Source organism: Metarhizium robertsii (genome assembly GCF_000187425.2).
Source record: "Metarhizium robertsii ARSEF 23 chromosome Unknown MAA_Scf_2, whole genome shotgun sequence".
Classification (NCBI taxonomy): domain Eukaryota; kingdom Fungi; phylum Ascomycota; class Sordariomycetes; order Hypocreales; family Clavicipitaceae; genus Metarhizium; species Metarhizium robertsii.
This window is the reverse complement of record NW_011942160.1, coordinates 3,559,546-3,585,900: the sequence shown is the minus strand read 5'-3', so window position 1 is coordinate 3,585,900 and position 26,355 is coordinate 3,559,546. Positions and strand designations below refer to the sequence as shown.

Sequence of the window (26,355 nt, the reverse complement as noted above, 5' to 3'; positions counted from 1 at the left end):
AATATTCGGCCCAATGGAAGATTCATTGTCCATGTCCAGGACAACCAACGTACCTCTCTGTGTGGATGAATGTCTTGTTTGTTACATGTTGGTTCCAAAATCATCACAGAAACTAACCTCGGTTTAGGTACAGCATTACGAAGTCAAATGAGATATACCATCTTCTTTGCCTTGTCTAGCTCGCACCGCCTCGAACCAAACCCACCAGGCTAGGGCCACCAGCATCACCAACTACGAAATTGGCCGCTTTGTTTGTTAATACTTCACTGCCTTGGCATCAAAAGATCCAGGCGCAAGCCAAGACAGACAAGTCTAGGATACATTACAGCTCGCAAACCTTGTCTCTCAAGCGGACTGGCGAGGAACCTTTGGTCATCACGAGACAATAACCGCAGTTGCACCACCCTGTTCTTTATCTTATCCGGAACCAGTTCCCAAGGCGGAAAAGTTCTGACTCAATCGCTGCCACGACATGTTAGATCCTCAGACTGAGCCACGTTATGACCGCAGCCCGCCTAGCGCCGCTCATTAGTATTCTTCCACCACAGGGCAAAAGTCCCGTGTGGGGGCTCGATCTTGGCTTCGTGGCCAAAGATGGACTTGTTCGCTGCAGGCTTCAATGCCTGGAACCAATTATGCTTCGTGCCGGAATCGGGAGATGTTGCCGAGCCTAAAGACCTATCGACATTTACAAAAGTCCTTGATGACGACTGCCTTGAACGACCTCGAGCAGGCTTATACTACACGCTAGGTACGTATGGGATAAGCGGACGGCGCAGCAACCAGAGTCAATGCCATAAAAGCTTCCTTGATAGACTCAGACCAATTCAAAGCTCACATTTCACAATGAACAGTCCGCGGCCGCGCCGGGTACTATCGTGCCGGTATCGGGGTCGAGACCGCAAGTGATGAAGATATCCAGCGAAGTTACCAGGCCTGTCGCGCTGGCAACGGCCTCACTGTGATCTTTGACGGTCCTACATCTGCCGAAAATACGGGTGTGAGGCTTGGGCCTAATAAACACTTTCTAACAGTGCATCCTTGTTATGACGACTTTGTATCAAAGTCCAACCCCACGAGTTGGCCATGTAATAGCCAGGTGCAAGAGGTGGCCTCTTTCGCCGCCGGGTTTATAATCCTGTATCAAAACGGCGAGGTAGCCACGATGGGTGATCCGCGATACCAGGACTGCCTTGCTAGAGAAGTTACATCGGATGAGTGAGTTGCAAGATACTTTTGTGCACTGCATGTTCGTCCGAAAAGCAAACGATGGGACTGATTTTTGTGTTACACAGACCGGCTGATCAGCCGGGATTTGTACCCGATCTAATCAATCTAGGAGAACCCATAAAACATGTTACCGCCGGCGGTTATTGCCTTGCGGCACTCACTCAGAGCGGAAGTATTTACATCTGGGGTCGAAGATGTACAGGACAAAGACAAAGCGGCCATTCGGCGTTTGCGGAATTATGTGGCATACCCAACTACCTCGGCGTAGATGGCGACAAAGATGTACAGGATGTGGCCTTGGGGGATAGTCACGCCATAGCGCTGACGACTGATGGCACTGTTTATGTGATTGGTCGTAATGATAATGGTCAACTTGGCTTGAGACAAGGTGTGGACATGGTCGCAAAAACATGGACAAAGGTAAAGCTGGGTGTTCCAGATGGTTGTCAAGTCGTAGGAGTAGCTGCTGGACCGAAATCGTCATTTATTTTGACAGCACAGAAGACAGGTGTAACCTAAATCAGCATATATCACACTGAACTTTCAGAAAGACTTCCGTTGCGAGGGTTCATTGAGCATTTATGATCTTCTATTGTACACCAAACTTCACGTCATTACCCAGCCACGCTCACACATCATAGACTCGTCAGGTAGTCCTCGATTTCCTGAGGGGTGAGCTTTCTGAATCGCGGGCCCGTTGCTCCCTCGACTCCCTCGACTCCCAGCAAGTGGTCAGCAGGAGGGCCGACAATACCTACAGTCTCGGTTAGTGATCGGGCGAAATAGCCAATGCCTAATTGCGTGCAGAAAGCGACATACCAATCTCAATGGAATCACCGTTCATTTCTCCCTCAATATTGTCCTTCAAGGTCAAAAGGGCAATGTGAATTGCATCCTCCAGTTCCAACTCCTCAGAGTATCTCTTCTCCAGGAAGGTCTTAGCCTTGGTCGCGCTCTTACCAATAGCTGTAGCCTTCCAGGGAAAGTAACTACCCGTAGGGTCGACCTGATACAACATAGGCCCGCCCTTTTGGATACCACCAGTTTTGGACGTGGGTTTTTTTTCGTCACCTTCAGCAGCGGGAGCCTCATCTTCGGGCTCGATGCCGTCATCCCAACCGGCAACTAGCATGCTCACACCGTAGGGTCGAACGCCAGCTGACTGCGTCGCTTCTTGCATAACTCTAGCAACATCCTGGACCAATATTCTGGTAGGAGGGTACTCGTTGTAGATTCGCTTGTAGCCAGTGTGAGAAACTTTGCGTGCTCGGTCAATTAGGACTCGGTAATCGGGACCCATGCCAGAATAGACGGCGCCAATGTTTGGTGTGATGTTGCTGATTTTGGACACGGAGCTTTGGTCAGCGAGAGGCGAGGACGACTTCTTTTCGGTGGCGAGAACGATGCCGTTGGTAGCTGGTGGAGTTTAAGTACTGGGAAGATGCATAGAGACATGGAAAGCCGGGTGCGGAGTGTACAAACCTTTGATGCCAAGGGCGGTAATGCCCTGATTGACAGCGTTCAAAGCGTATTCTACGGAGAATTAGGTTAATACAGTTGCAGATATCGCATTTTCGTCGTAGCACTACTAGGAGGTCTTGATAAATGGCATAAGAATTCCGTACCAATCTGCACCAGCTTTCCACTACACAGCAATAATTAGCTAAGCTCCAAGCACGTCGTCACCACGAAGTGACATCAAGACGATCTTGCCCCAACATACCTGGGAGAGAATGTTGTGAGGGAGAATGAATATCGGTCCGCCATAGCTGCAACGGTCACCAAAGAAGGTTTGGCAAGGATTCTTGTGGTATCGGATCTGGAGAGAGAGACGAATTGGAGGGTTAATGAGGTCGAAACAACTGCGACAGTCAAGCTTGGATGTTCCCGCCTCAAGCAGCCTGGTGGACGGTCGCCCAGGCACGGGCGAAGCTGCGCGTTCAGGCTGGCCTGGGAGCTTCCCAGCCCGGCGCATGAGTTTGGCCGAACTCCGAGGACCCACTCGTTTCGTTGCCCGCCTCACGGATTCCGTTGGGCACAGGAATTGCTGCTAGAATTAACGCGGTGCTTCGGATCGATAGCCTTGTCCTCGTGTTCCATGATGATGTGGCCTCAACATCGGCCTGGAGGTTGACCATCCTGAAAGCTGCATTAACCCACGTAACAATCGTTGGCTCTTATTTTCTTGTCTTTTCTTGTGGCAGTAAGATATCTATTCTGCATTGACTCCGTCTGCTCTTCAGTTTTCAAGGCAGACCATGTGGTCTGCAGCGCAGCCATTTCGCCTAATATGCTGATTTCACCAACCCGAATCGAACGCAATTGAGCCCTTCCGACGCATCAGAACTTATTACCACCGCAGTTTTAGCTCGCAGTGCTGCAATGGATTCTGAACCGTTTGAAAACGCAGGCACCTCGTTTGAGCGCCGACGTATGCCATACGCGTCCTCGCAGCCGTCCGAACGAACCGAGACGTTCGGACGATCAGGGCCTCGGCTAGCAGGCGAGAGCACTGCCGCAAAGGAAGAAGCTCCAAACCCCCAAGCGAAACCAAAAGGCCGTCGCTATGGCCCACGGACCTGTCGAATTTGTCTAGACACCGAGCATCCCAAATTCCCTACGGATATCCCAAGGACATTTGGCGTGTCGACAAGGTCGTCACGGCCCGTGTATGAATCAGACGACCCTGAACTTGGCCGGCTCTTGTCGCCTTGCAAGTGTAAGGGCTCGTCGAAATATGTCCACGAAGGATGTCTCGATGCATGGCGGTTGACGAACCCCACTGCCACGAGAAATTTCTGGCAATGCCCGACATGCAAGTTCACCTATCGACTGGCTCGGCTGCACTGGGCCTCGAGGCTCAGCAGCAAATGGGCACAGGTTTTTTTGACAATAGTGGTCCTTATTGTCAGCCTCTTTATCCTTGGCTTTATTGCAGATCCCATCATGGACTTGTGGTTTGATCCTGTGGGGTCTATTGCAGACACAGTATCGAGTGTCGTATCAGATTTGGATGCTGTGCGGCCGCCGGTGTACGAGGAGCCCAGCACGTGGACCGAGCATTTTACCAAGGGCTTCTTCTCTCTAGGGCTGATTGGTGCCATCAAGTCCTTTGTTGCAATGGGTCCGTGGCACTGGATCAACTTCCGTGCTGGAGGGCTCTTTGGCTCCGGCAGACGCGGCGGCACGGGCAGGAGCAGGATGGACAACTTCAACCTGCTTTTTGTCATCATTGGAGCATTTACGTTTATGATGGCCGTGTGGAGGTTTGTCAAGGCAATGAGTGCACGAATTCTGACCAATGTCAGCAATAAAGTCATGGATGTCGGCGACGAAGATGACGAATATGAAGAAGCGATGCCGGACGGCGGTGATGCTGGTCCACGCTAATGAAGAGAATAGGGAGAGACAGCTAGTCACAAGAACCGGCAGAAATAGCGATGATGATCAACCGCCAATGCATTTCTTTTGAGTTCCAGGATATGCTTCGTGTTCATGTAGACCTTGCACACTCTTAAGTTGCCTCGACTTTTGCTCTTCCATGTCAAGTCAACTAGTCTGCGTGCAGATATTTAACGTCTAACCGTCACCTTGAGCCTGAGCCGTTTTGGCTATGTGAGCTCGTCGGTACGGTGTGACAGGTCGGTAGCAACAACTTGATGCTCACGCACTGTTTTGGTGTATGAAGCTATTTGGCGTCTACTTGGTACAACATGTACAAAGCCGTGGGTAGATTGCCTTGCGCTACTGATACATTTATCATCGTCTTCCGGCGCAGTATAGTGAACCTTGGCCTACGTAAATTACTCTGTATCCAGCATCAACTGCCTGCCAGGGCTGGATGTATTAGTCGTATAAGCCTAGTAAATTTAAATTTACAATACAGTATATAGTCAATATGCCCGATCGAATGCTCCAGTGAACTAGTCCGTGAATACAGAAGAGCCAGTGTTTGTATGAGGTGGCACGATAAATTGTGTCCATCAGCCATCAATTGATAGCGGCTGGATGGAGAACCCCTAGAACGAGACGGCTTGTCACTAAGTACTATTAGCCCCAGGCATCTGCAGCAATGTGGCAGCGTGTTGATAGGTCCTTGTCCACCCAGTGCCCCTGTCTGCTCAACGTTACCTGACCCTTACTGCAATTGATACTTTATCTTAGTCAACACAGCAAACTCCTAATCATCACAACTCCCAGAAAACCTCACGACTAACGTTCCTCGGCCGATGGCTCACCTGCAGAGACCAGCCGTGCGCCCTTGACACTATATCCCTTTTCCGACATTGACCTTTTCTTGACAGCTTGCTATTTCCCCGAGGGTGTGTCTTCTGTCGCCCGTCTCATTTGACGTTTGCATCAATCGACGATCCCCGAGGCCTTGACCAAGATTTCCCACAAGCAGTTGGGATAGCCATATCGCAGCCGCTCGAACACGAAGCGTGTTGCCGCGAGGCGACTTTTCACGAGCACGGCCGAATGTTGTCAAGGACAACATTGAACCTGCGCATACCGACGGTCTAGGGGATAAAATTGCGACGAAATAGATTAAGCCCTGTGTTTGCGAAAGGACAGGACGAGCTGGCCAACAATGCATCTCCCATACCCCCCGCGAAAGCGTTCGAACCCGCCGCCGTTTCGGCCCATGTCATCGAATATATCTCTGCTTAGACGAAGCAGATTAAAAAACATTGCCATTGGAGCCTTGCTTTTCCTGGGCGCGCTCTACTTGCTCTTTGGGGGCAAAAAGCCCGATCCTTACCACGAGCATGTGCCCTCAGGCCATCCGTCAGTGGTGTTGGTGACGGTAATTGACCCCAGTGAATGGGACACTGCATATTTGGACACGATTAAGGAGAATCGCGAGAGATATGCCGCGAGACATGGTGCGTTTAAAGCACTTGTTCAACAGGAAATAATACTAACCACCCAAAAGGCTACCAAGCAATGGTCGTCAACGCCCTAGACTACGATACGCGAGGAGCCCCACGATCATGGGCCAAAATATTTGCCATGCGTCACGCCCTTTCGAAATATCCCGATTGCAAGTTTATCTGGTACCTCGATCAAGACGCCTACATTATGGACCCGACCAAGAGCCTGGAGGACCAGGTTACGAGGCCCAGCAGGCTGGAGAGTCTCATGATCAAGGATTACCCTGTTGTACCGCCTGACAGCATCATCAAGACATTCTCGCACTTGGGCGGCGAAAGCATTGACTTTATCGTAACCCAGGATAAAGAGGGTCTTGTGCACAAGAGTGTTGTTATTCGCAACGGAGAATTCGCCAAGTTCTTTGTCGAGACGTGGTTCGATCCTCTATATAGGGCTTACAATTTCCAGAAAGCCGAGAGACATGCATTGGTACGACTTGCTCTTTCCAATTTCCCGCGCATCTCGATGCAGTATTGACTTTGAATGTTTCAGGAACATATCGTCCAATGGCACCCAACCATCCTTTCCAAACTAGCCCTCGTCCCCCAACGGACACTCGCGTCTTACTCGAAATCCACCATCGGCGAGCAATATCAAGAAGGCGACTTTGTCGTGCTCTTCCCAGACTGTACCAAGACGGGGGATCAGAGCTGCCAGACCGTGTCGTCACACTACTGGGAGAAGATGAAGAAGGCATTTGGTATAGCATGAGTGGGCATGGATCAAGAATGAGATTGAAATGCAGTGCGCCGTGATTTGGGGCGTTTATGGACCAAAATCACTTTTCCTTTCTTTACTCTTGTACTTTTTTTAAACCCGAGTTTGGCGTTGCCGGTTTGAATAGACGCGATATGAGCGACGAGAGGGAAGGAGAGATGGTGGACGGGGTGGAGGGAACATGTATGATTTGAGTGACATGGCTAGGGATAATTTCGCATGTTATATTATTGTTTCATGATGAGGCATGTTAGAGTATGTTTCAGAGACGGAGATTGAATTGCAGAAATATTGATTTGGGTTCAAGATTGTCGGCGTGAGGCGCCACCATCGTAAGGGCTTAGCCAATGGGCAGATATGCCCGTGGGGTTGAGGGAATGCGAGACGATGATGACTCGATATTTTATCAAGTGTCCAGACGTCTCCTACGCACCCCGCGTTAATGTTGCACGATGGAGAGGATGACATTGCGCTACTAGCTGCTAGGCAATGCATTTAGCCACGATGGGACGTTGCGTGGCCCAAGTCGGTGGCCGCGGAGGTCGAATGTCGACTTATCCCGGTTGGCAGCGCCGGGCCATAGACCAAGATGTCGAGGGGATGTGGCCACCATCAAGGTCTGTACAACCAATCTTGATGGCTTTTCTTTACATCTTTATGCTGTTAGTGCTGGTGTCCCGTCCTCGAATTTCACAAGTCCCCATCGTACAGCCTGTCAGCCTGGCACACACCCATCACTCGCAAGACCAAAGGAGCGACTTGACATTGACTCGACATTGACATGAACTCGACACGGTGGCGCTTGGTTCGTCTTGGTGTACAAGTATCAGGGACAGTATTCACGTTTTCGCCGTAAATCAGCTGGTGATATACGAACAGTTGGGGAGGGAGTAGACAGGACAAAGATCAAGGACACTCTGCTCGGGTCTCTATGCCAGCCTTCATTGTGTCTACCTTGCATTCTTATGCAGTCATGAGGGGAATCCCAGCGTAATGATAGATGGTCATTCCGGCCGACTACACGTTCACCACCACTTGCGACCTGTTATATGACGAATAGTGTTCGATCCACAACGGTCGTCACCTCCCTTTTCATGACGCGTGAACCAGTCATGTATATAGCGGACCGTATAATTTGCCTTTGGGTAGGCCGCTTCCACCCCGGCGGCCAATATATCCCGGCCGGTGGTAACAAGTCCCTCCCCACGGGTTCGCGGCGAGCATCTGCTTATCGCGCAGAGCAACGTTGTCTATGGTAGCAGGATAGGGCCGGTGTACCAAATTGGTGTCCTGGCGGCACTCCAACCTCCTTTGTGTCATGTCTGCTGGTTGATGCTTCGACTTTCCCGGAGGCGCCAACGACAATGGAGACTTTGGTGCCGACATCTCAAGCTTCGCTCATAGCTTTCTCCTCGTAGGTCCAAATTTTTTCCCCAGTTTTACCACGGTTGTGGATCTATTGCATGGGCAGAAACATTGAAATCTCATACAAGCCATCTGGGTAGTTGGCTCGCTTGCTCTGTCGATTCACGATGGCAGATGGACAAAATTGGTACCAGGCATACCAAATACAGTCCTCCATCTACCTCCGTCGACGCGTAATACAACTTACTTTGCTTTTGTCGTCGTTTGCTATTTATTTGCTACGAAATAATAACGAAAATTGGGCTAGCAATAATCCCATACATGACTCGTGGAGCCATGCAACTTCCGCAAAATATAGAAGATGGCATTGTGTCAATCATGCCCGCGGATGTACGATAGTTGGCCACGCTTCACAATAGGTCAAGTCGCAATCTAAAAAAGGAGCAAGAACTCTACAAAATTTGCATTGGCCAGTCGTGCCGCCAGTTGTTCCGAGTTGCCTGGGTGCAATCGCCGCGAGGAGACGCAATAGCTGGATGAGAAGGCGCAAGGTCGTCTTCTCCTGCCACGAGCAAAGCTATGATCAAATGATGGTCTCCGCATTTCCCCGGAGAGGTGCAAAAAAAGCCGCCACCCAATCCATGTGTATAAACACCGCTGCTTGCATTTGCGACAGTTACCATTAGCGCCTCAGTTATAGGTCGTTTGTGGTGGCAACTTCGCAGCTTGTCAACGGCACCAACTATTTACACAGTGTTGGAGGTTCAAAATGTTATCCCTGAAAAGCCGTATCCAGCACATCGGACCTCGACCGATGTGGGGCTCCACTTCGGACCGCCAGCGAGCATCATCGACTAAGGGAAGCGGACCGCGAGACTCCGTGGTAATGGGCCACGTTTCGTCAGAGGAACGACGGACCTGGTGGGCGATGATCATTTTTGGCCAATGAAAAGGTCAAGTCCGCGATGAGATGCCCGCTCCTGATTGGCCAGGCATGGGGCGGGCATACGACCTTTCGTCTCTTCGTTCCTTTGTCAAGATCCAGTGGCTCATTCCATCGCTATTTAAATTAGCTGCAGGCAAGAGTCGGCGGGATTGCCCCACTAAAAAATGTTCAAGTACAGGCCGTCCCCCACCTCCATGTCTGTTTTTCAGGTGTCCGACTGGTGCTCTGCACCGAGGTCTGAGCTGGCTCGAGCCTCCGACTGGTGCCTTTGTCGTGCGCAACAAGAGCAAGAGCAGTCGAGATGCGCTTGCCTTTTCGCTGCTGATAGCCCCGATGGCAAGCAACTAAGTAAGTATATGTACCGGGGTACCTAACCTGGGTCGTCGCCTGCTTCGTACGTACTTGCCGCTTGTAGCTGAGAGCTCTCACCAGCGCCAAACGCCTACGACTATCCGAGTCGGACTACAAAACCGACCACGTCAAACCCTCACTCTCTTTTACTTTCCCCAGCCCACCGTCCTTTTGCCCTGCGATAGCTTCCTCGGTGGCATTTCTTGTCCTTGTCCTTCGTTTTGCACTTGCGTCTGGGGCATTTGGGACACAAACAGCAACGTAGGGGGCCATTCTCTTGTCTTGTTCTCGTCTTGTTCACCCGCCGTCATCAGCTTTGCTGCCACCGTCCTCATTGGACCGACGCCACCATGCCTGGAAGCTCTCGAATGCCCGTCAGTCTCCTCGGCGGCTTCGAAAAGGTCAAGCGCCGAGGACCCGCCAACCCTCTCGATTTCCTCACCGTCGACTTGTACGTGATATTCCCATGACCTTTGTTGTAACTGTTTGTTTGTGTTTTCTTGCCGGTGAAACATGTGCTGTTCAGCCTGCTATCCAGCTCTCCCTCCGATGTGGTGCCTCTTTGTGCATGTCGGTCATGAGCTGGCTGAGGCGCATTGGCGCATTCTATGTTGGCTCTATATTGCCAATAGCCAATTGGTCGTGACGTCAAGCATCGCGCCAATTGGCGTCGACTCACCTCCCGTTTTCTTCACACACCACACCGAGAAACAACCTTCTCACCGCATGCTCATCGGATTTCTTGGCTGACACCTCATCTTCGTTGTTGCTGCTAGGCTCCGGAATATCGTCTTCTACTACTTTGTCCTCCGATGGACCCGACGTGCTTTCTGGAAGCTCAAGGGTCGAGGCCCGATCGGCGCCATCCTCGAGTTGTACCATGTAATCCACCGCACATTATACGGTTATTTCCTTCGCGCCCCTGGCGTGCGTGGCAAGGTCCAGAAACAGGTCAACGAGTCCATTGCTCAAATGTCGTCCAAACTCATTGCACAGACTGATACCCGGTACTTGACCCTTCCCAAGGAGGGCTTGACCGCAGATACTGTGCGTGCGGAACTTGAGATGCTGGCCAACCTCGACCACACCCGCTGGGAGGATGGCTTCGTCTCCGGAGCCGTCTACCACGGCGAGGAAAGTCTCATCGGCCTGCAGACCGAGGCTTTTGGCAAGTTTACCGTTGCCAATCCCATCCACCCGGATGTCTTCCCGGGTGTGCGCAAGATGGAAGCTGAAGTAGTCAGCATGGTGCTCAACATATTTCATGCCCCTCCTGGAGCTGCCGGCGTTTCGACTGCTGGCGGTACTGAGAGCATCTTGATGGCGTGTTTGAGCGCTCGCCAAAAGGCGTATGCCGAGCGCGGAGTCACGGAACCTGAAATGTATGTCTCAACATTTTGAACAAGGGTGCGGCAAGTTGTCGTACCTATGTTGTGCATATTAACCGTGCCAGAACGTGGCAAATGGCTAACCATTGTCTTGGCAACAAACAACAGGATTCTCCCTTACACTGCACACACTGCCTTCCGCAAGGCCGGTGATTACTTTGGTATCAAGATTCACCTCGTCGACTGCCCTGCGCCCAGCTATCAGGTCGACGTCAAGAGAGTGGCGCGTCTGATCAACCCCAACACGGTTCTGCTAGTCGGTTCTGCTCCCAACTTCCCTCACGGTATCATCGACGACATCACGGCCTTGTCCAGACTGGCTGTCCGCAAGAAGCTCCCCCTCCACGTCGACTGCTGCCTAGGGTCGTTTCTCGTGCCGTATCTCGAAAAGGCCGGCTTCGAATCGGAGCTTTTCGATTTCCGTCTCAAAGGTGTTACCAGTATCAGTTGCGACACCCACAAGTACGGCTTTGCCCCCAAGGGTAATTCGACCGTGTTGTACCGCACGGCGGAGCTACGCCAGTACCAGTACTATGTCTGCCCTGACTGGTCCGGAGGCGTTTACGCATCTCCCGGTATTGCTGGATCGCGCCCTGGTGCATTGATCGCCGGCTGCTGGGCGAGCTTGTTGACCGTAGGCGAGGCCGGCTATGTGGATGCTTGTGTAAAGATTGTTGGTGCCGCCAAGAAGATCGCAGAGGCCATTCAAAGTTCTGGAACGCTCAACGGCGAGCTCGAGATTGTCGGTAAGCCCCTCGTTTCCGTGGTCGCCTTCACCGCTCTCAACCTCGACATCTACGACATTGCCGATGCCATGTCGAGCAAGGGATGGCATCTCAATGCGCTGCAGAACCCTCCGGCAATCCACGTGGCTGTAACCATGCCCATTGCCAAGGTGTGGGAGCGTCTGGTTAGCGACCTGGAGACTGTTATCGAGGAGGAACGCGAGAAGGAAAGAGTGCGTCAGGTGGAGGGCAAAGGGGCCAAGGGCAAGGCCATGGGCAACTCGGCTGCCCTGTATGGTGTAGCTGGCTCTCTGCCAAATAAGAGTGTTGTCGTGGACCTGGCAAAGGGATTCCTGGATATTTTGTACAAGGCATAAGATGTCGGCAGCGATTGGGGTTCAAGGGTGAATATAGGAGGCGAATTGTATAAGCAAAAGGGAGCCTGATTTACGGCGGAAGTTTTTTCATTTTTTTTTCATCTGCCTTTTTGTGTTGTGTGGGGGTGATTTCTTTTATGAAGGCGCCCTTTGCAGCATTCATAGCATTATTGAAGCATCAATAAATAGCCTACAAGTCACGGCGAGTTTATCTCTAATCAGGACACGAGTGGGCAGATGGCGATATCCGTCGTCTTCGGTAATGGCACGGCGTCGAATGCGCAACAGAGCCTCATTAAATGGTTCCTAGGGCGCTCGAGATGGAATCAAGGTTCTCCTCCCTTGTTGTTGTTGTCTGGCCGTAGACGCACCAGCCAATAAAGCAATCTAGATGGTGCTGACGCGGGCAAAACGGCTACAGCCTCACTTTCGAGTGTCCGATGACGAAAGACGCATTCAGACGGCCAGCAGCACCACACCACCATTTTTGCTCGCCCACGGCCCATTCATTCACTCACGGTCAGTTGGTCGGGCTGCGCTCTGTGCAAAATTTAAATTTTTTATAACCTCGCTCCCTCCCTCCCCTCCCCTCCCCTTCCACAGCCCAAGTCGGTGACCAAGTGCGATGCCGAGAAGGGGGGGGAGGAGGAGGAGGAAACAGCGGTAGGTCAAGTAGTCTGTGGTTCAACTCGCGGGGGAAGGGGCCTCTCAGAGGGAAGAAAAGGGTCTGGTCTGTCTGGTCGATCGGGAAGGAGGGGGGTTCCCGCGGCAGAGGGGCAGCGGAAATACCAGAGACAAAGGGAGGCAAAAATGAGGCGGGTGGTGCAGGAAAAGGCGTGGCGAAGGCCTGCATAGCGCCTGGTGTCATATGCAGGGCTTGCAAGCGGGACATGCTGTCGTGCAGGTGACTGAAGTGCCTCTTTTTGGCGTCTTTGCCCTTTTGCGGTGATGCCCAAGGACCAGACTGGACACCAGACCTCGAGGGCAGACCGGTTGTCTTTGCCACTTGGGGATCAATGTGCAGTCGGGTGGGATTTGGTGCCAGGCTGCCTGTTTATTATTATTATTATTATTTTAATGCTTCTTTTTTTTTTCTCTTTAAAAAAAAAAAAACAAGGGAATCCTGGGGTTTGTCGGCATGAGATACGAAATGGCTGCATTTTCGAGAGGTGGGTGGGGAGATGCAATTACTCGGTACATGAAGCTGGGGGTTGGTGATGTGAGCATTTGTCAAGGTTCAAGGGTCTTACAGGTGGCCACTTTTTGCGGAAGAGAGCAGTGGCATTTGCTGCTGGACTTGGAGTTGTATGTATGGCATGTGCGTTGCGAGCGAGTGCACGCCTTTGCGGCCTGCCCTTTCTTCTTTCCATGTTGCCCCCTCCATCAATGTCGATGTCCCCGCGGCGGCAGGCGGTAGGTACTTGGGTACTCAGGAAAGTTGGGTAAAGGTGAAGTACCTAAGTACTTCTAAGTAAGTACCTAGGTACTTAAGTAGGTACTTAAGGTATCACGCTGGCGACGGCGGCGGCGAAACAGGGTGGTGGTGGTTTTGGTATACTACTAATTTCAATGTTCCCTTGCTTCTCTTCCCCGGGCGGCCGGGTCGCACAAGGCGTACCTTTTTGTGGGCTTGCTATCTCGTTTTTCTTGCTGCTGTGTGAGTTGAACTATTTGAGATGCCATGTGGTGGCACGGGGGACGGGGGAACAAGGTAACAGGTCAGGTAACAGGTCGACAGGTTGCATATACGTGCATGGGGGAGGATAGTCGGGAGTTCTGCCGTGCGCATGTGGCGAGAGAGCGTCTGGAGGAGGTACGACGGTAGGACATGTCAACAATCAACCTCGTCGGAAGGGGCCGCGTGCCTTGATTGGATGCACCCGGCCAGAGCTGCTCGACACATGGGCCGTTGACATCTGGATTTCTTCTTTATCGTGGGTGGGCGTGACGAGAAGACGGCCAGTGCTTGGCAAAGCCAAGGGTGTGCACCGATACATTGGGGTAAATGCGTAAATGGGCTGCTTCGTCGGGTTTTCAGTCCATCGTCTGTTGATGCCAGTTGTTGCTGTAAGTTGGGTCATGACAAGAAAGCATATAACAATTGCCCGCTGCCCCGTCGTGAGTCAACAGCTCAAACACAACCGCTCAACTGGTCCCCTTCATCATCATCATCGCCGCTGCTGTGAATTGGTGATTGACTCCTTTTTTGAACTCGTATAAACCACCATCACCTTCTTGCTTGCGCTCTCCCCCCCTTTCACCTCTGTCTTCGTCGTCCATCTTGTCCCCTCCTCCATCTTCCATCCTCCTCCTCCGTCCTCCATCACCATGGCGGCAGCAGGCCCTGCCATGGAGTCGGCGTCCTGCGTTGGGCTCGGGCTGAACCTGGCTCAGGACGCGGATATATCGCATTTTTCTCTGCGGAGCGACGCCGTCGCGCCAGAGACGAAGCCAGCGGCCCCCAGGAACCGCTTCCAAGCTACCGTGGATGACGACGACTCGGACCAAGACACCGTCGTCGCATCACCAGCCCGCAACAAGGTTGCAGACAGTGTCTCATCGTCCTCGCCCTCGTCCTCTTCAAGGACGTCTACCCAGAGGCCCAATGGCGATTGTCCAGACCACCACCAGCCTGTCTCACCAACACCCGCCAGCCGATATGGCAAAGCTTGTCCTTCTCCTTCTCCGTCTCCTTCGTCTTCATATTCCCATGCAAGCCCAAGCTCATCAAAGTCACACACCACGTCCTCTTCAACGGCATATGTGACCCCCAATGCAACACTTACACCACCCTCGTCTGCCGAGTCCAGCCCCAAGCAACGGCCTACCGTGCACTTTTCCACCAGACCCCCCGTCGTGCTGCACCACAGATCAAATAGCTATCCGGTAGCGACGGAGCCTTCTTCGCCGCGATATACCACGTCGTCACGCGGCGACGGCGGTCCACACATGTCCGTGGTCGACAGACAATGGGGTCAACTGTTTACCGAACACGGCGAGCCAACCAGGAGATTGGCCGCGGTGCTACGCGGGTTGGCAAACTTCATGGTAAGGAACCAACAACACGCCGGGCCGAGCTTGTTTCTGATGAGTCTGATGAGTCCAGATCCGGGAATACGAACCACGCAATTCGCTCGTCATCCCTCCTGTCAAGATGTTTGCCTTGTATAGGAGATATAAACTTGACAAGGAACAATTCCCTTTCCAAGGTCCGCCGTCGCCCCCTCCCCCCCCCCCCTTCCAAGACTTGAACAAGAACACAGTCCTGATGATTGTACCCAGGAATATTCGACTACCAATCCCGTCACTGCCTTCGCAGCCTGGAGCTCCTCTACCAAGACCTCTCTTGCGAATACCACCTCATCCAGGACCAGCACTCCACGCGTCCCTGCATCCCTGCCCTTACACCCGTCGGCCTGCAGACCTGGCTGACGGCTTTCATCCAAGCCGCGCCAGACGCTGAATCCTACCGCCTCCAAAGCATCCTCATGGACATCCCCCTCGAGGCAGACCACCAAGGCCCAACCCCAGTAGAGCGCCTACCAAAACAGCTATCCCGGCACTTGTTCCCTGCCCACAGAAACGACCGCACATACAGAGACATTGTCTGTGCTCTAGACGACTGGAGTAAACGCATGGGGAGCTCGTCCGAACCCCCCTCCCCCTCGTGGAGCAACCTCCTCTTCGAAGCATTCCGGGGCGCCTCACACATGAGTTCCAGCCCAGCAAGCATGGGACGCCGAGAGAAGCCCTACCACACAGACGATTACAAGCGGCACAGCAGCCGCAAGTCGCCTCCGGAGGACGTCACCATATCCCCCGCAAACACCTCCCGCCGCAGGCAGAGCACCTCCACCGCCAGTCGCACGCCACAGGAGGCAAAGTACTACTACTCGTCCTCGTCCTCTTCCACTTCCTCCTCCCAGCGTGAGAAGGCGTATAACCCCGAGCCCCGGTACTTTCCTAGCTCGCGCAGCGAGCCCTCTAGGCGCAGATACTCGGAGCCATCGCCCGAGCGCATCAAGTACGATAGACACACGAGCAGACGGCGCGACAAGAGCCCCAAGGCCGCAAGGGCCGCATCAATCGACAGCGAAAGGAGATATAGGCACCCTCCGCGAAGCTATTCCAGTTCTTCGTACTCAAGGGGGGCAGAGGACGTAGATAGGGGCCGAATGGCGCCGGATTCGAGCAGCTGGACACCTGATGCGTCGCCCGGGAGAGTGGACAGCTACCGCTTCTTTCAGGGGAGGCAACAAGGGCCGACATACGATGAGTTCTTGCGAGGGAAGGCGAGAGGGTGAGAAACAGCAGAGGGCAAGAGTCGCGCTGGACCGGCAGATTGTGTGACTGTGATATGGCGAGCAAAGGCGTGCAACAATGTACTAGGATGAATGACTCATGACTTTTGTATAAATTGGGAAAAAGGGGGAACTGATGACATAACGACCACGGGTTTGTTTCCATAGCATGACGGGAGAGGAATTGATATCTTGACGACAACAGTCGGGGACTATTCGAGGTATCAGAATGTATACCATGTATGAATTCAGATTAAAAAAACAAAATAAAATTCAAAGTAGGATTATATCCTTCGTCTGCCTGCTATGCATGGTATCACTCAAAAGAAGAAGCCGCTGTTTGACACTCGTAGCAAACATTCGGTCAAGAAACAATCTTTGCGCCGCCCCCATCAAATATCCCTGTACAACATGTGCGTCTGAAGAAGAGGTAAACATGCGAGAGGGGAAAAAAAAAGGATAAGAGAAACAAGCCAAATTCCGGAAAAGAACAAGTCCAGGCTATGCAGATAACATCTCGATTCGCATAAAAGTTCAGATAGTGGAGGGCCAATCGTCAATTAGAGTCCCGAGTTCGTCGTACAGCCATACAACTCGTGTAGTAAAATCAAACTCGTACAGCCGTCTAGTCGTCGTCGTAGTCGTTATAAAAACATGTTAATGAAGTAAGGGCAGTCAGTTGCTGTCAAGATTCCCACGATGGGGTGTTATCGTAACGGTGTCCCCATTTGAAGGGGGTCGAAGCCCCGAACGCTGGCCATGCTGGCCCGATGCGCTCGTTTTCGTTTCAGGGCTTGGTAATCGTCTTTGAACGTGGCAATACATCGCTGGAGTTCCTTATCAGGGTGCGGTGGCATCTGTATCTCGACTGCTTTCAGGCATATCCTCAGATGCTGCAGCTCACCGTCATTTTCTTGGAGCTCCTCCTCTCTAGTTCTCGTCTCAGCAAAATGTTGCCAGGCCGCGTCACAAGGCTATACGTACAGGTAGGAAATGCGGTTCTGCAAAAAAATGATGCGCTGGGCCGCTCGTTCTGCCCGTTCAATGAGAAGTCCTTGAATATGCTGAAGCCAGTGTTAGCTAAGAACAATTCGAGAAGATTAAAGAATTGGTATGGCCATAGAAGCCACTCACCTCGGACTCCTCTTGCCGAGCCTTGAGATTGTTCACCACCGTTGATAGTTCCTCATTGAGCTTGTTCATCTCTGCAATCACCTTCTTCGCCTGTGTCCCCGTCATGCCCTTCTTTGACGGAGCCTCATCCTCGGGTTCCTTTTCGGCCTCGCGCTCTCTATGCAGCGATGCAGACAAGTCAGAAAAGCGCGATCTGAAAAGGGAAGAAACGGGTGACCCTAGCACAGAGCCGGCGTCACTTCTTCCCGGGCTATCAAAGCTTGTTTGGTATGGAAGCTTTTTAGACTCAGCGCTCCTAGCGCTGCCAACGACCTTTTCAAGCTGCTCGAGTTGGCTTCCAACCATCATCTCATCAACATCATCGGATCCGTCATAAGTAAGCCGCCGGGCCAGGTGGCTAAGTCGCCTCGCTAGATCGTGCCTTGCTGCGCGAGACGTCACGGCGTCAATGCCTTCGGGCAGCATCGTGTGCATCTGAGATAAATCACGTCTGAGCGGACTGATGCTACCCCCTGGATTAGGAAAGGCCATACTAGAGGCAGCATGAGTGCTAGTCCGCCGCGGTGGAGTGTAAACTCCTCGGTCAACAAGTTGGTCTATGCCGTCATGTGTTCTGCTCAACGGCCGGGGAGAAGAATGTTGACTAGTCGTGTAACTTTGACTTCGATGACTTTTGCAGCTGCATTGGCTACAGGCACCATTTTCACTGCTCCCGCTGTTGCTGCTGCCCATGCTTCGGCGATCCAGCGCCGGAGTAGTTGGCGATGGCTCGTGTCGCTCTGCGTGACCCATGTTGATCTTGTGGGTTTTCTGAATTGAGGCCGTTGGGCTGTATGGCAGGCGCGCAGCCAAAGGAAAGGGCAAAGAAACAACTATATCGAGGCTCAACCCCTTTCGCGGTGGCCGTGCTATCCGCGGCCAGCGGCACAACAGAAGACACGTCCAACCTACCCAGACATCTAGCCAAGTGAATCATACACTCGACCACCGACACCTGTTGCAAAAACCAAGAACCGCGTGAGAGAAGGAAGAACGAACAACGACCCAGCCACCTGGCCTTCTGTGCCTGAGAAGCCAACAATTGCTCACCGACCTTCACGAACAAGCAAGGTCCAGGGGGCAGGTACTCCGTACCCAGTACCAGATTTGGCACTAGCGCCCAGAGCGGATTCTGAGGATGCACAAGAAGTCGGCCAAGGTCGACCACACACACAAGGCGGCGAGCACGTCGTTCAAGCCGCTTCTTGGACCTGGGGCCGAGATGGGGCGGTCGACGGAAGCTAGCAGTCGGCTGCTAACGTGTTCAACGCTGATCTGGGATGGCCTTGGTAGCTTCTGCTGAGCTCGGGCTGGGGAACGTCTTGCACAAGCCCTCGTTCGCACCAGGTCCGAGCAGTTCCGATGGACCGAGATGGGCTCGCGGAGGTGAAGGAGATTCGAGCTGGCGGCTCACGGCTGTCACGTCTGTCGCGTCTGTCTCTGGCAAAATGTGAACCAGCATCCCAGACTGCCCACATGCTACAAGACGAGCCATACAGAGGGGAGAGCTCGCAGTCGAAGGTGCTTGTGCGTGTGTATCGGCCGGGTTGGGGGGGTTAGGGGTGGGTGGATGATGCTCGGCTGTTGTCAACTGGCGGGCAGAGAAGCGGTCGAGCTGCGGCCAGGGGCAAGTCACTTGACGACCAAGCACGACTCCGTAGCAGAGGAAATAGTGCGGCGCTGATTGGCCGGAATTTGGTCCGGTTCCCTTCAGACATGTGTTGACGAGGAACATGATGCAGAGCCGACCTGCAGTCCAAGGTACAGCAACACGCCTTGGAAGCGAGTGAATTATCTGCACGACTAACCGGCATGAATCAAGAGCTGCATCATCTTCACTGCCGCATTCAAGTGCCTGTCCGCCAACAGCAGTCTGGCAGCCATGTGTGTGCCCATGCCCTGCTTGCCTTGTATTTTCGACATATGCAAATCCGTACAACGGCGAATATGTCCCCATCAACACGTCAATAGTGTCATGTTGCTGTTTCAAGGTCCAGGGTGGTTGACCTCACCGGTGTCATTGGACGCGAACAGTCAGTCTTAGCACGTTGACATATCAATCTACAAGCAAATTATGATATTGGCTACTACAGGGTATCCGGTACAATCAAACATGTTGTATTGTCTTTCGCTCCCTGTCCCAGTGCACACACTGCAATGTCCAGGGCCGAGTAGTACCTTCCCAAAGTATTCATAAGAAAGAGAAGAAAAAAAACCAACGCAACATGCACCATGCCGCGACATGTCTGTCTGCAGCTTGATACATGGCATGGATGTCACGGCCATCCAGCTCCGTGGGTTGCGCAGCCCCTGGTAAGCGCCGTAGCGGTTTTGCAGATTTCAATTATCAATCAATCGAACCATAAAAACTTTCTTTTTTTTAAAAAAAAAAAACAAAAAAAAAAAAAAAAATCTCGACTTTGGCACCACCTTGTGCCCATGCCGAGTCTGGACGGGTGGCATGTTCGATATCAAGTGTCGAGCGGCGAGGTTGCTCCGTCGTCGACGGAGTACTTCGACGGAGTACTTCGACAGCACATGCAGATTGACTGGATTAGCCGCCCCTCCTAATGTCGATTCCCTCCGTTGGGCCGTGCTCGCCCTACCCGACGATCGAATGCTCTGTGCTGTTCCCCTCTGGGCTCAGGCGCTCTCTCCAGCAGGGAACGCACCAAGCAGGGCAGCATGACGGCGCCTGGGGCAAAAACGCCCACTGTTTATTGCATCACCACCTCCCGTGTCCGTGTCCCCCGTCCCCCGTCCCCCGTCCCAAACCCCAGGCCTGCATATCCCATTGCCGACCGACGCCCGTCTAATCCTCCTCGCCTTCTCCCTCCAGCCCACGCGACACTTTTCTACACATGCACCTTGGACTTGCCACCAGTGCTGGCGCTTCGACTAAAAACCAAAACCATCCCGCTTGCCGCCCCCTTTCCTCCCCTCGCTCGTCTCAATCTGGCCTTTGTCTTCTTTGCGGCAGCTTGCACTCTCCATATTGACGGTGCCGTCTTCTGCTTCGCCGCCAGCCCTGTCCAGACCTTGCTGGGCCTCGGCTCTCACTTGTAGCTCCCGCGGGGCCCAATTGCTGCTTTGACTCAGAGCCGCCCCGCCGTCTTCCGACCTCGCGACTGACGGCATCAATGACCATCTTTTGTTTGGCAGACCTTTGTGCCACCGCATCACCTGCTTCAATCGTCACTCTGCGCCTTGTTTCCTTTTCGAACCCTTTGGACCGAACCATAGAGGCATTGTTATAAGTCGCCTTCCGCTGCCCCGACCCTATCTGTCTCTCGGCCCGCCACCGCCATGTCGTGGAAGTCGTCAGAGAGACTGATGGACACCATCCGGCATTATGCCAAGTTTCCCGCCACGGGCGTGAGCCTGCGCCAGATGGTGCAGTTTGGTGACAAGCCATCCATAGGTATGCTGCTCTCCCCAACTGAGCTGTAAATCCGCCCATTGCCAGGCAGACCAAGTTGACTTTCTGGCGACCCAGGCACCCTATTCCGCGCCTCACAATTCTTGGCCGAGGAGTTGCCAATCCGCCTTGCGCATCGTGTCCAGGAACTAGATGACCTGCCTGATGGATTAAACGAGATGCCGTCTGTCATGAAAGTCAAAGATTGGTACGCTCAGTCGTTTGAGGTAGGTTTCCCATGACGCATTGTACCAACCCGGCGCCGTCCACAGAATATCCATTGATCCGTGGTACGCCAAACAGGAAATCACACAGCTTCCTCGGCCAAATCTGAGCAAAGAAATTCGCGATCGTCTCATGAAGCCTACCAAGGGCAACGGCCGCCATATCCAACGACTCTCCGACGCCACACCCAATCCCTCCATCGACGAAGGAGACTCTTCTGGCTGGGGCGGGCTGACAAATTCCAGCAATGGCAACGGCAAGGCAAAGTCGCTGTCAAGGAGATATTTCGCCACTGTTGATGATACGGGTGATTGGCCTGCTGACCTGCAGCTTTACAATCAAAGATTTGCGCAAACCCTTCACACAATAAAGCGGAGACACGATGGAGTTGTCACCACAATGGCTCAAGGCATCTTGGAGTACAAGCGCCGACGTCAGCGAATGCAAATTGATGGTACCATACAATCATTCCTCGACCGATTTTACATGTCGCGTATCGGAATCAGAATGCTCATCGGGCAACACATTGCTCTCACCGACCAAAGTCACCACCGCGATCCAACCTATGTCGGCGTGATTTGCACAAAGACCAACGTCAAAGATCTCGCGCAAGAGGCCATCGAGAACGCGCGATTTGTTTGCGAGGACCATTACGGTCTGTTTGAGGCTCCTCGTATCCAGCTGGTCTGCAACCCCAATCTGGATTTCATGTATGTCCCGGGACACTTGTCACACATGCTCTTCGAAACTCTTAAGAATTCCCTTCGTGCTGTGGTTGAGACGCACGGGATGGACAAGCAGGAGTTTCCCGTGACCAAGGTCATTGTGGCCGAGGGCAAAGAAGACATTACCATCAAGATCTCTGACGAGGGCGGTGGCATACCACGAAGCGCTATTCCGTTGGTCTGGACGTACATGTATACAACTGTCGACCGCACGCCCAACTTGGACCCGGATTTCGACAAGAGCGACTTCAAAGCTCCTATGGCTGGCTTCGGCTACGGCTTACCTATTTCAAGACTGTACGCAAGATATTTTGGCGGCGACTTGAAGTTGATTAGCATGGAAGGGTAAGAACACGTCCAAATCCCGTACCATTGGGAACCAGCAAGACTGACTTGGATTCTGCAGCTATGGAACAGATGTGTATCTTCATCTGAACCGCCTGTCGTCATCTTCAGAGCCGCTACAGTAGCAATTAAGCACCGCCGGGGCCTCATCTCCATCTCTAATCTTGCGCAAACGCCTCAAGGATCGCCGAGAGGTCACGGAGCGAAGACAAGTGGGCGATGCCGAGGCGGTGGTAAATGCACCTCCCACGGAAATATTCGACAAACGGGAAGACCGCGAAGTGTAAACGTGATTTGCAGTTCGAAAACATAAACTACAAACTAGAACCTAGCCATCTACATCATTTCTTACATCTATCCTATTATTATACATATTACTACTCGGGCGCGCTGTGGGGCGTATGGTGCCGTGTCTTGGGCGATGGACCGTCACAGATCATTTTTTTTTTTTTTCCCTTCTTGCTACTGGGTTCGGGTGGTACTTCATCAAATTTGGCAACGTTGAAGAGGGAGGTATATTTCTTGGATTTCGGCACCGTGGGCGGCTTGGTACTGCTTGAATGGCCAGGAGGAAAAGGAACGCCCTGGGAAGACCAAGGGAAGGAAGAATAAGTGAGCAACTGCCGGGGTGCAGGCAAGCATAACGAGGATTGGCTGGAGCAGTAAATCTTTTGTGTCCTCAACGAGGAGGCGCAAATTTGTACGAGAAGAGTGAAATTTAAACTGTTTTAACGGGCATAGGGATGCCTATGAGCAAATTTATTTTCAGCTATCTTGTTGATTTGTCTTGGTTAAACGACACGCGTGTCTGGTCCTTAGCCCCGAGGGCTACTACTCTGTTTGTTGATCCTTGCAACGCCATGCTTGTCCACTGTCGTGACTATTGATTGCAAAAATAAAAGCAGCTCTGTATCTTCTTCAATGGTAACTAGTTCAACCCACGCAAGATCAAAAAATCCAAACCACACCAGAAGTTGCCAAACACAAGAAGGGGCCTAGTGGATGTGAGCAAGCCACCCCCATGAAGCATGGATTCAGTATCTAGAATCTTCTGAATCGCAATAGTTCATGCGTTTCTGACGATCAATTTTGGGGTCAATATGCTGGTCGGATATGTGGCCTATGTCAAGCAATGGACGCGATTCCAACTAGAGATATAATGTCAGTATGATGAGAAATAATCAAGATTTCCACACTCATCTGGGTTCTAATTACCCTTGGAGCTGTGTGCCAATTGTTCTTTGTCTTGGGCCAGCCCTTCTTTGTAGCTGGAACACTTTCCCACTGCCCTGATGCACTTGGATCCTGAGCCGGGACGTCGCTTGCGGTTGATGCCGTGCCGCCCTCCGAAGCAGTGTGCGACTTGATGGCTTCATGGAGCTTACCGGCATTATCCCAAGCGTTGTATGGGACGCGCGTTTTGGTATGTCCAGTATCCTGCTCGCTCCGCATGGTCGTAGCTGTGGAAATGGTTCTGGCATCCGAGCCTTGCGAGCTTGTACCAGGAACCGCATATTGGAACAAGGTGGCACGAGACCCCATGTTGGGTATTTTACCTTGAAGATGTGGTGGTAGCTGGCTATGCAAATTTGACCGTCTTGTTTTCCCAGCATCACTTCCCTCCATCTCAGAACCCACTTCAGACCCAACAACTGACAGAATTTGATTCTCAGCCGGCCGGCCCTGGATATTGACAGGTCCAATAGAGGAGATGCTTTCAGGGCTGCGGTTTTCAGGATTTCCTGGTTTTCTCAAACCATCGTTCTGCATCAACTGGCCAACAATAGATTCCAAGTGAGGAGGCACCGTACCAGACGAAGCGACTGATACCGGGGCCGAGACTACAGATGATGGTCCCCGGGAAGACGAGGGACCACCAGGCTGAGCCTGTTTACGACCACTTTCTGGACTAATTCTACCTGAAGTAGCAATGTCACAAACCCCCAGTGATGACAAGGCCGTAATGGGAACCTGCGAGGAAATCAGTAGTTGTTCTATGTGATGTAGGGTTGTTACAGGGGAAGTAGAGTCTTTCGTACCTGGGGCATAAGGTCGGGGAAGAAGTCTGTGCTCTCAGTAAATCTTCTTTTACTGTCTCCCTTGTTCTCTTCAACTGAACGGTGCCCCGTCTGCAACGGCATAGGGGTCACACCTGGTTCTTGGATCTCCTGCCAAGCAGTGCATTGCAGACAAGTCTTTATACAACGGTCAGTGGCCAGCAATTAATGATAATATCCGAATTATTCCAAGGCTCACCGGATCGTCGCTCCTTCTCATCGATTTGCTGAACATGTCAATGGGTTTGATCAACCCACAAAGCTCGCAGCGAATTTCTCCACGAAAACCAACAGAGTGCTCTATGCATGTCATTCCTGAATTCGCCGCGTCAACATCGCCACGCAAAGATGTCTGTCTCTGTAGAAGTTGTTGCTGGTTCTTGGAGAAAAACTGGAGTGGTTTCCATTCTCCTCCAACCTTGCATCGATACCTGTTGTTGGTTAGCTGTGGGACTGTGTCTTGCTTGAGTATGTGATGGTTGCGTACCGTACAGGAAGCCCATGTATCGATCCTCTGTAGCCAAAAACTATTAGTAAAGATTCAGCCATAATCGAAGAAGGCGGGAGCAAATATTCTTGTTAGTTGACGCAACATGAAAAAGGAAGATTTGCTCACGGGCTTGGCTTGACATTGGTCTTCTCGTTCGGAGCCATGATTACGTCGATCCGCTCAAGGGCTCTAATGAGGCGACGCTTCGCTGACAGTTTCAACGAATGCAATACTCAACTAGAGTTAAATCCAGCACAGTTGTAGAGGACGAACGTTGCTTCCATATGGTGATGAGAAGGGGCCAGAGACCAGTCTCGGTGGTTGAGCCCGGTTTTGAAGGTGGGAGAGATAACAAAAAAGAGAAGAAAGAAGAGGAACCCGAGAGCTCGAGGTAAATTTATTCGGCAGCCAGTTTGTGCATTACGTGAAAAGCCTTGACGGCTGGCGGCGCTAGTTAACGAATAACGGGCAGGTGGCACGCCCAAATTTTCTGCCATTTGGCTACGAATTGGTGATGAAACTTTGAACTTGGCATCTACGAATTCCTGGATGGTAAAAGACCTGATATCAACACAAGACGATTTCGAGAAAGCTTAAAAGACCAGTTAGGCACAAGCCATCAAGCAGAGTCCGGTTCGAGGACACAACCAAAAATTCTCGGTAGAATCATCATATCAGCTTGTGTTCATTTCATCGATGTAACAGGCTCCCAGGAAAGCAATCATCTCGCCGTCAGGTCCTGATCAAGCGTTCCGAGGTCGGCTGGTAAGTGCTTGGTCGAAAGAATAAATCACAATAGAGCCACTGATGGCATCATCTGACTAGATGATTTACACAAACAACCGGCAATGTTTGCTCCTGCAACTTGAAATGGATTGAACACCTGCAATCTTCCTGGTCATTTTCCATTGCTTCAGAAATGGCAGCACTTGGGCCTCGTTTTGTCACGACAAGCTTGCCTGTGTCTGAGGAAATCCCCTCGGTGAGGATGGGAGCATCCACCTTCCGTTGACATCAACAAAGCAAGCAATCATATGGGTGAAATAGGATACCGGCAGCATCAAAGAAAACGTTATCGGCAGCGAGGAGCGGCGGAGAAAGCAAGGTCGAAGGGCAGGTCAATACGAATCGTCAGACTTTTATAGCCTTGAGCATAGGCCACAACTCTGGCTTCGCTACTCAGCACGTACATATGCCATACCCGGTACTCCGTACAGAGTAGCATATCAGTGGCAGAATACCAGCGTGGCTTTACTTCGTTCACCTTGTTCACCTTGCTTTGTCGACAATGCATGGGCCGTTCCGCTTCACAGTGCCTAATGGCATTTGCTTCAGTCGCCGATGGACGTGCCGCCTTCGGTTGTCTTTTCTAGACAAGGCCTGAAACTTGAAATAGGGGATTATCAACAAGTATGGAGGCTTTTGGCCGGCCTTATGTCCAGAGCCGGACTAGGGCCATACAGACTGGCTAAGCCAGAGCGTACTCTACGTGTCAGCCAACGTCATAGGAATACTCCGAAACTTGCAACTTTTCACATTGGGCGACAGAAACTAACTTGGCGGAGAAGTTTTGTGAAACATCAGTCG

At 52.1% G+C, this 26,355-nt stretch overlaps 9 protein-coding genes across 9 annotated transcripts; 6 read left to right on the top strand and 3 right to left on the bottom strand.

The window, feature by feature from the left end:
• Nucleotides 1-594: 594 nt before the first annotated feature.
• MAA_10834 (uncharacterized protein) lies at nt 595-1,222 on the top strand (the record flags this gene model as incomplete). The annotated part of the gene is made up of 2 exons (XM_011412753.1): nt 595-751; nt 855-1,222. The coding sequence occupies 2 exons, from the start codon at nt 595-597 to the stop codon at nt 1,220-1,222; spliced, it is 525 nt and encodes a 174-aa protein (XP_011411055.1).
• Nucleotides 1,223-1,865: 643 nt separating this feature from the next.
• Nucleotides 1,866-2,997, bottom strand: MAA_05396 (proteasome subunit alpha type 2; the record flags this gene model as incomplete). The annotated part of the gene is made up of 5 exons (XM_007823394.2): nt 1,866-1,984; nt 2,050-2,646; nt 2,713-2,763; nt 2,856-2,875; nt 2,954-2,997. The coding sequence occupies 5 exons, from the start codon at nt 2,995-2,997 to the stop codon at nt 1,866-1,868; spliced, it is 831 nt and encodes a 276-aa protein (XP_007821585.2).
• Nucleotides 2,998-3,612: 615 nt separating this feature from the next.
• Nucleotides 3,613-4,620, top strand: MAA_05397 (Zinc finger, RING-CH-type; the record flags this gene model as incomplete). The annotated part of the gene is made up of 1 exon (XM_007823395.1): nt 3,613-4,620. One exon carries the CDS (start codon nt 3,613-3,615, stop codon nt 4,618-4,620), a length of 1,008 nt encoding a protein of 335 aa, XP_007821586.1.
• A 1,201-nt stretch (nt 4,621-5,821) lies between these two features.
• Nucleotides 5,822-6,876, top strand: MAA_05398 (Galactosyl transferase; the record flags this gene model as incomplete). Its single annotated transcript, XM_007823396.1, has 3 exons — nt 5,822-6,116; nt 6,167-6,594; nt 6,658-6,876. The coding sequence occupies 3 exons, from the start codon at nt 5,822-5,824 to the stop codon at nt 6,874-6,876; spliced, it is 942 nt and encodes a 313-aa protein (XP_007821587.1).
• A 3,018-nt stretch (nt 6,877-9,894) lies between these two features.
• On the top strand, nt 9,895-12,034 carry MAA_05399 (glutamate decarboxylase/PLP-dependent protein; the record flags this gene model as incomplete). The annotated part of the gene is made up of 3 exons (XM_007823397.1): nt 9,895-9,995; nt 10,321-10,926; nt 11,041-12,034. The coding sequence occupies 3 exons, from the start codon at nt 9,895-9,897 to the stop codon at nt 12,032-12,034; spliced, it is 1,701 nt and encodes a 566-aa protein (XP_007821588.1).
• Nucleotides 12,035-14,362: 2,328 nt separating this feature from the next.
• MAA_05400 (hydroxyproline-rich glycoprotein DZ-HRGP) lies at nt 14,363-16,338 on the top strand (the record flags this gene model as incomplete). The annotated part of the gene is made up of 3 exons (XM_007823398.2): nt 14,363-15,082; nt 15,141-15,243; nt 15,317-16,338. The coding sequence occupies 3 exons, from the start codon at nt 14,363-14,365 to the stop codon at nt 16,336-16,338; spliced, it is 1,845 nt and encodes a 614-aa protein (XP_007821589.2).
• A 704-nt stretch (nt 16,339-17,042) lies between these two features.
• MAA_10833 (cytochrome P450) lies at nt 17,043-17,934 on the bottom strand (the record flags this gene model as incomplete). Its single annotated transcript, XM_011412752.1, has 3 exons — nt 17,043-17,265; nt 17,320-17,399; nt 17,470-17,934. 3 exons carry the CDS (start codon nt 17,932-17,934, stop codon nt 17,043-17,045), a joined length of 768 nt encoding a protein of 255 aa, XP_011411054.1.
• Nucleotides 17,935-20,814: 2,880 nt separating this feature from the next.
• Nucleotides 20,815-22,346, top strand: MAA_05401 (kinase isozyme 4; the record flags this gene model as incomplete). Its single annotated transcript, XM_007823399.1, has 4 exons — nt 20,815-20,929; nt 21,005-21,153; nt 21,230-22,221; nt 22,283-22,346. The coding sequence occupies 4 exons, from the start codon at nt 20,815-20,817 to the stop codon at nt 22,344-22,346; spliced, it is 1,320 nt and encodes a 439-aa protein (XP_007821590.1).
• Nucleotides 22,347-23,255: 909 nt separating this feature from the next.
• On the bottom strand, nt 23,256-24,932 carry MAA_05402 (uncharacterized protein; the record flags this gene model as incomplete). The annotated part of the gene is made up of 5 exons (XM_007823400.1): nt 23,256-23,369; nt 23,437-24,192; nt 24,261-24,416; nt 24,478-24,709; nt 24,895-24,932. 5 exons carry the CDS (start codon nt 24,930-24,932, stop codon nt 23,256-23,258), a joined length of 1,296 nt encoding a protein of 431 aa, XP_007821591.1.
• Nucleotides 24,933-26,355: the final 1,423 nt, after the last annotated feature.